Source organism: Brassica oleracea, chromosome C5, assembly GCF_000695525.1.
Source record: "Brassica oleracea var. oleracea cultivar TO1000 chromosome C5, BOL, whole genome shotgun sequence".
NCBI classification, from domain to species: Eukaryota; Viridiplantae; Streptophyta; class Magnoliopsida; order Brassicales; family Brassicaceae; genus Brassica; species Brassica oleracea.
Window position 1 is genome coordinate 4,945,348 of NC_027752.1, and position 7,913 is coordinate 4,953,260.

At 31.2% G+C, this 7,913-nt stretch overlaps 2 protein-coding genes across 4 annotated transcripts in view; one reads left to right on the forward strand and one right to left on the reverse strand.

Moving 5' to 3' along the window:
- Positions 1–3,543, reverse strand: part of LOC106294695 (homologous-pairing protein 2 homolog) — a 39,272-nt gene extending 35,729 nt beyond the window's left edge. For all 3 annotated transcript variants that reach the window (XM_013730315.1, XM_013730317.1, XM_013730316.1), the window contains exons 1-6: positions 3,385–3,543; positions 3,250–3,275; positions 2,790–3,057; positions 2,627–2,697; positions 2,359–2,547; positions 2,189–2,294 (exon numbers count right to left, since the gene is read on the reverse strand). In XM_013730315.1, the coding sequence (XP_013585769.1) occupies positions 2,196–2,294; positions 2,359–2,547; positions 2,627–2,697; positions 2,790–3,057; positions 3,250–3,275; positions 3,385–3,412 (681 nt within the window). In that variant the 5' untranslated portion in view covers positions 3,413–3,543 and the 3' untranslated portion in view covers positions 2,189–2,195. The remainder of the gene's footprint in view (positions 1–2,188; positions 2,295–2,358; positions 2,548–2,626; positions 2,698–2,789; positions 3,058–3,249; positions 3,276–3,384) is intronic.
- LOC106344320 (probable prolyl 4-hydroxylase 3) lies at positions 651–2,182 on the forward strand. The gene is made up of 5 exons (XM_013783723.1): positions 651–703; positions 842–942; positions 1,119–1,248; positions 1,358–1,545; positions 1,658–2,182. The coding sequence occupies exons 1-5, from the start codon at positions 651–653 to the stop codon at positions 1,729–1,731; spliced, it is 546 nt and encodes a 181-aa protein (XP_013639177.1). The 3' UTR covers positions 1,732–2,182.
- Positions 3,544–7,913: the final 4,370 nt, after the last annotated feature.

The window sequence follows — 7,913 nt, forward strand, 5'->3', positions numbered from 1 at the left end:
ATTTACGAGTTTCTTACGAGGAAGCACAACGACCGCGTTACGTGGAAACCCCACGTGGTCTTTACGACGAAAACTTAATTCTTCTTTACGAGGAAAATATAACCTCGCTAATTAACGAGGAAATGGCGACGAATCTTCTCTTACGACAATCATATAACGACGAAACGCCTTTCATCGCCATTTCCTCGTAAGCCTTCTTTTCCGAGGAAATAACGACGATTTTGGCCGTCGTTAAATTTGTGTTTTCTTGTAGTGTATTTTTAAAAATATAGTATATTTTAATTATGATTAGAGGGCAACTTTTTTGTTGTCTGCTTTAGGCACCGGGCAAATCCGGACCGGCACTGATTATTAGTAATCTTATGTGCCAAGTATACTCTGCTATACACACCAGTCTGAGAAGGAGTTATTTGCGGAAGCTGAGATCAGTGGACTGAAGTGCTCTCTTGGGAACCCAGAGCTTTCGTCTACCACGACTTCTTGGTTTGTCTTCTTATATCAGTGAAATGTTTCAGTGTCTGTTATGTCTGAATTGATGCATGTTTGAAACTAAAAATCGAAACTTTGCGGGTATTAATTTTATTATTTGATGTGATGTTGACCAGTCGAAGGAAGAATGTAAGTATTTAATCAGTCTTGGCAAACCACATATGGTTAAGTCAACTGTTGTTGATAGCCAGACCGGCAAGAGCAAAGACAGAAGGTTCGCTTTCTTTTCTTCATGGGTCATGAATTGATGATGATGCTTCATGTCTGAGAAGGAAAAAGACAGATTTTTTTTTGTTGTTGGATGGTGCTATTGTGGATTTTTTTCTGATAATTTGTGAATTTATATATATAGACCATTAAGAGCATTGATAATTCAGGGTGCGAACAAGCTCAGGGACAAAATCATTAAGACCATTGAGAAAAGAATTGCCGACTACACCTTTATTCCAGCAGGTATGAGAGACTTCTTCAGTGATCGACATCAGTTTAGACTTTCTTTGAGATTTTTAGGTCATATATATAGACGCATTTTGTTATATATCTAAGTAGTGCCAACATGATGACATCAACTTTTCAGAGTTATTTTCATTTAGTACTGTGGTTAAGATGATTGATTCTGGAAAGTGCAGATCATGGAGAAGGACTTCAAGTGCTTTACTACGAAGAAGGGCAAAAGTATGATCCACACTATGATTACTTTGTTGACGAGTTCAACACTAAGAATGGAGGTCAACGCATGGCTACAATGCTCTTGTATCTGTAAGATCTCTTCTAACTCTGTTCTTCTTTTTTAAGGTTGCCAATTTTCAAGTACTGTCTTTTTTTTTTGTTTATTATACAAAAGAAAAACTCTTAATTCTAAATACAGGTCGGATGTTGAAGAAGGCGGTGAAACGGTGTTTCCTACTGCCAATATGAGTTTTAGTTCTGTGCCATGGTATAATGAGCTCTCTGAGTGTGGGAAAAAGGGACTCTCCGTTAAGCCGAGAATGGGCGATGCGTTGCTCTTCTGGAGCATGAGGCCCGATGCTACACTAGATCCCTCTAGCTTGCATGGTATATACTAATAACCATTATAAAAACACCCTTGTAAATTTTTTTATTTATTATTAACGATACCGTTTGAGTGTGTAGAGTTGATAATATATATGTCCTCGATTGATTCTAGGTGGATGTCCTGTGATTAAAGGAAACAAGTGGTCATCTACCAGATGGATGCATGTCGGCGAGTACAAAATCTAGAGCCTTTGATCTGCTGCTAACGCTTCATCCGCCCTTATGTTTCATCCGCTTTTGTCGTCTACGACAGTGAGGAAGAAACCAAACATAATGCTAAGACCAATACTACTACTGAGGTTAAAGATGAGGAAAGTCTTATGGATGGTTCTGATAGAGCGGATACAGGACATGTGGACAACATGGTTCATTCGGTTGAAGAGGCTATTATACGTAAAGCTATTTTAAAGGGTCCTATTTCAGTTAGGACCAGACAGGTTCGTGGATACTAAGAAGTATTTCAGGTGCATCTATGTTTTAGTGACTGAGTGTGTGGTACAATTTCTTTGTGTGTTCTTTATGCCTTGGTCAAGGGTGTAAAACTATTGTAGATTTCAATAATGTTGAAGAAATGGCATATGTTGTTTGTCTAAGTTTCTAGAAACAAATAGACCTGAGAGAGAGAAATTTCAAAGAAGTTTACCTGAAAGTTACTGCCCTCTGCCCCTCTTTTTACCATGTGGAATCAGATCAGAATAAGCCTGCAGACTTAGGCCGACATCTTCATCATATTCAACTCCAAGCTCCTCCTAACAAGTCAACATATAGTTTGAAAGATGAAACTTATGAAAATGTCTTTGTATGATTTTTCACCTTAAACTCCTTAATATCTCTTGGAAAATTCTCAGTGACAGTATCCCAAACGTCTCTGAACATCCTCTTACGCTTTCTCCACTGATTGATCTTGTCAGAGTACATATCTTCAACAGCCTTCTTGTCTTCCGGCCTCACCAATGTAACACCTTCACGTAGTTTGAGCAGTTTCTCTTCCATTTCCCTAACCTGGTACAAAGATGAAATCACACTTTAAGCTTTTTACCTATTAGGCTATTACCTAAGCCAAAGCTAAGAGAACATGTACCTCTTTCCTTAGCTTAGCATCTTTCTCTTGTATCTCCTCTAGTGTTAAGTTTGACTGCAAGCTCTTTATTTCTGTGAAGAATGATAACATCAAGGCAGCATATAAAGATTAGTCACAGATCCTCAAAACTACGAAGTGATTCAAAAGCAGGTTAACAACACACCTGACTCCACTTCACTGATTGTCTTCCTCTTCTCCTGAACCTGTTCTTGAAGCTTTGCGTTTTCTTCTTTCATCAGAGCAAGCTCTTCAGTGTTTGGAATCTCGAACTGGTCTTGCCTAGCGATGTACAGCTTCTGCTTGCCATACTCTTTAAAAGTGATTTTGCCAGCATCAGCGAGGCTATCAAGCGCTTTCTGAACAGCAGTCTTCTTGAGGCTAAACTTCTGCAGAGCATCAGCTGCGTTTTGGGTGTTCAGAGGTCGGTTTTGCTGCAGCATTAAAAAAAAAAAAAAACAATTCAGAAGGACAAAACGGTTGCATCTGATTTTACAAGCTTCGCAAATCAGATTGACATCACTTAAACCTAGCTCAATTTTCAGATTCGAATCCACCGTTGCATATATGTTTATAAATTAGGTTTCCCGATAAGCAAAATAGAAGCGCAGAGAAGTGATTATTACCTCGTTTACAAAGTTGAGAACGATCGCTGCAGATTCGAAACAGATTCAGGAAACGAGAGAGAAAATAAAAAAAAATCAGTTCGGGGAACAAGATCGAAGAGAGTGGAAGATCTGTTCGCGAGATTATTATTATACCTTCTGTGTTATCCGTTTTAGGAGCCATGTTTTCGTCGTCTATAATGCGCGGGAAATTGAAACCCTTGAGAGAAGAGTGAGAGAGAGAGGGAGAGAGCAACGTTTTTTTTTCGTTCCGAGATGAAGAAGATGATACTGACAAGCGAGAAGCTTCCTTTGTACGCCGTCGTATTAATCGAACTATTAAGTATGGGCCATTATATTTATGCCCATTTAGTTCTTTATCTTTGATATGCCCGGTTTCTATGGACAGCGCTTCGGCCGCGACCTGTCTTATTATTTTTCATCTTTCATTTCAATATTACGTATATATTAACATTTATTACTAATATATAAATCATTAGACAATTCTTTTAAAAATGATTTTTTTAAGAAATTAAATATTTTTGGTCTAACAGATTTGATTATTGTAAATTATATATCACGTGATGGAAAACATATAAAATGATTTAAGCTTAGTTTAATCTGAATATTTTTATTGTACTTATTTAAGTTAAAATAAATTTTATGCACAATCCATTTAAATTTTATTTTGGCTTTAAAACCATTAAATTTATAATGTTTAAGGATATTAGAACATTTATCTTTTGTTTTTTTTTTCTACTCATCCTCCGTCTACGTGATGTATTTACTATCTATATACAATTAGTATTTACATAATAATGTTACTTTCTCAGTATGTCCAGTTTCTATGGACAGCGCTTCAGCTGCGACCTGCCTTATTATTTTTCATTTTTTATTCTCTCACTAGATGGGACAAGAAAGATTTGATTCAAGTAGAAGAAGATTCACTAACTATATTATACTCTCTCTTAGTGGACATGACTACAAATTCGATAGATTGGGCAACAGAGATCGAAGTATTACAGAGATTACATGAGGATTTCGAAGTTATGAGTATATCTCATATTTCTAATGGTCTGGGGGGGCTTTAGTAAGAATCAAAGGCTATATTTTTTCTATATAGATCAGATCCGGCCAGACGGAAGTGATTCTCGAAAAATTGGTTTATCTGACCAAACATTTGATCTAGCCTGGATATGCGGTTGACAAAAAAAACTATATTATACTCTGAAATTTCTATCAGACTGCAAAATGCAACTGTGAATGGTCATCAAGTGGGGATTGGGCATCTGACATTGTGGACTAAAGATAGGCTTGGCCCATGAAACTCAAAGTTTGGACACAATGTTGAATAAATCATTCTCGTTGGGAATATTCAGAACTCAAAAGTCAGAACCAAAATCATTTGAGTTTTTTATTTATTTATCAAACATGCATTCATTACTTCAAAATAACCAGAGAATGACCTTCAAATAATATACAGATACACCAGACTGAGATACACACTGCCTGAATCATATATTTAGAAAAACTCTTCTCTATAAATGTGATGGCAATGCATATCGTTAATTTATAACTATCTCATTGTTGACAAAAAAAAAAACTATCTCGTTATTTTCAAACATATTCAAAAATATTTTTACGAGCTTCTATCTAGTTTACTAGTGGTGTCTTCTAAAGGGTTCATATTACATAGTAAAATATTAATTTCACAATGTCAACAAGAAATTTTGTGGGAAACAATAAAAATATTAGTTATTTCATAATGTCAACCATTTTACTGAAGATTAAAACAAAATAAATTTCACAATGTCAAACACTTTGCTAAGGATTAAAACAAGATTAGCACGTACTTAAGACGTGTATATATATATATATATACAGAAAGATGATAAGTTAGGGTCGTACATAAATTTGTACTCTTCCTACAAGTTTAATATAGCGACTTAATTAGGTCAATCCGAATATTCCACCCAAGTTTATGATTTTTTAGATGTTGGATATAGACCAATAAAGCATGAGGTTTGTTGATTGCTTAATTATATGTATGCTTCCCTTGTTTCGATTATAAATACTTCTCTTAAAATAATCAAGAGCCATTTTGTCCTTTAACTTGTGTGAAAGGTCACATAAACTCATGCTTAAAGCTTAACTAACTAGCCATCCTAGTATTATTTTTAAACCCATACTTAATGAAGTCCTAATCCGATTCCTGGTCATTTGGATCTGTCGTCAATACACCATATATACATATTAATATTTAAGTAAAATGATAATCTAATTTGTTTGTTTATTCTGCATATAGAATTTTAGCCAGGTTGATCCGATTGAAGACGAGAGTCATCCTTTTTTTTGTGTTGAACAAAGCTTAAGACGAGAGTCATCTTATTGTTAATCTGGACGTCAGAAAATAAAATTTTCTCAAAATGGAAATATACATCCTTAATAAATGAATTTATTTACATGATAAGGATTTTTTAAGAGATATCTAAAATAAAATTTTATATAAACATTCTAAAAATGAATTTATTTACATGATAAGGATTTTTTAAGAGATATCTAAAATAAAATTTTATATAAACATTCTAAAAATGAATTTATTTACATGATAAGGATTTTTTAAGAGATATCTAAAATAAAATTTTATATAAACATTCTAAAAATGAATTTATTTACATCCTTAATTAATGAATTTATCTCAAAATGAATTTATCCTTATTTACATCCTTATTTACATCCTAAGAAACTTATCTCAAAATGGAAATATACATCATGATAAGGATTTTTTAAGAGATATCTAAAATAAAATTTTATATAAATTTTTTTTTTAAATGTCATGTGTCATTTTACTTTTAAAAGAATTCTAAAGACATTATTTGAAATACTTAGGATGTATATCAAAAGATAATTTTTAAAAAATTATATAATATAGATAATCATATATAAGTATTAATTTTAATAAAAACTTCATACATTTTTCCATAATTAATTTAATTTACATAAAAATGATACATTTGAGTATTGAATTGATTAAGTGCTATGTAATTTGTAACTAATCAAAAATATAAAAGTGAAAGAAAGCATTGAACATAAAAAAACAAAAAAAACAAAGAGATAATATGGTTTATTAAGTACGTAATATTGTTAAACATCTTTGTTTTAGGTTGTAATTGGTATGTAATAAAGTAAATGAGTGGAAATTGGCTAAAAAGTGAAATACGGAGGAAAAATAAAAGCAAAATATATAGTAAAACTTTTCGTAACACATCTCTCTATTTTAATTTTCTGGAGTAAATGAGCTAAAAACATATTTTATTTGATTGGCGAAAAATAGAATAACTAGACATAAACTTTTTTTACTCCACAACATTAACGCTAATAATACTTTCCCGTCACACTCTTAATATTTTGATGAGTGTGATTGGTTATTGGTGGAGGAAATGAGAAAAATATAATAAGTGAAAATGGAAAAAAAACAAAAAAAAATTTAAAAACAGAGAAAAATAGAGTAAAAAGATAAAAAAAAAAACAAAAAAAAATTACTCTCACATAACCTAGTGTAGTGTTTAGTGTATATTTTCCTTTGTTTTCAATAGTGATTGGCAATGCTCCAGCGTTATAGTAATAACAAAATTTCTAACGTAATATTTTACAACTACAATACAGTCACATATTTTAACGTAATAAGTCGCGGTACAATACAGCCACAGCCGATATCTTACACTTTTTATACTTTTCACACCGATTATCTGATATAGACATCTATATTATTAGAAGAAAAGTATTCATTTGAAAATGTTATTAGAAGAAAAGTATCCATTTGAAAATGTTCTTATTTCATTAATTAAACTTTTTTTTTCTTGTCTTTTTCAGTTGCATTTATGAAATATCTTAAAACGAATAAAACTGCCTAATTTATTACTTGTTTTTTCAGTTACATTAATGAAATATGCTTAAATGAATTTAAACTTCCTATTTCCTATTTTATTGTTTGTCTTTTTCAGTTACCTTAATGAAATATCCTTAAATAAATTTGGACATAATGTCCTTTAATCAACCAAAAAACTCATGAGTTATCCTTACGTGCATCATTTTAATAATGGAGATTTTTAAAAACGTGCATCATTAAAATGTTACCTAAAACATGCAGCACTAATATATAACATGCATCAATAAAACTAGAATTTGACTCACACAATTGTACGGATATTATTTTCAGTTGATTAAATTTAAAAATAATTATTTATTCAAAAAATATTTAAGAATGACTATGTTTTTAAAAATTATATGGTATTATTTGCTCATAACTCATTTGTCATTTGATAAATTGTTAGAATTTTTTTTTTGGCATAATATAACTCAGTTGTCATTTGCTAAATTTATGGTTTTTATTTATATTTTTATTATTTAATTATAATATATTCATTTTATATTTGAACGATAAATGAATTTTCTTTCAAATAATTTTTTTGTAAATGTATTTTTTAAAAATAATCAATTAAAATTGTTATTAATCATTGAATATCATTATTTTTGACATAATTTGAGTTTTCGTTTACATCAAATCTTATCATATTTTAGGATAATTTTAATTTAAAATACAATTTTCATATTTTTCAAAAAAATTCTAAAAATATTTTTTAAATATTTTGTGTTATAATTTTTAAAAAAATATTGAGTTGCAT

What these genes read in the sequence shown, in the direction of transcription:
- LOC106344320 (XM_013783723.1), top strand. Translation starts at nt 651, where the DNA reads ATGGTTAAGTCAACTGTTGTTGATAGCCAGACCGGCAAGAGCAAAGAC. An exon ending in CTACACCTTTATTCCAGCAG is followed by an intron (nt 943 to 1,118) that starts GTATGAGAGACT and finishes TGGAAAGTGCAG; the next exon opens with ATCATGGAGAAGGACTTCAA. An exon ending in GCTACAATGCTCTTGTATCT is followed by an intron (nt 1,249 to 1,357) that starts GTAAGATCTCTT and finishes TTCTAAATACAG; the next exon opens with GTCGGATGTTGAAGAAGGCG.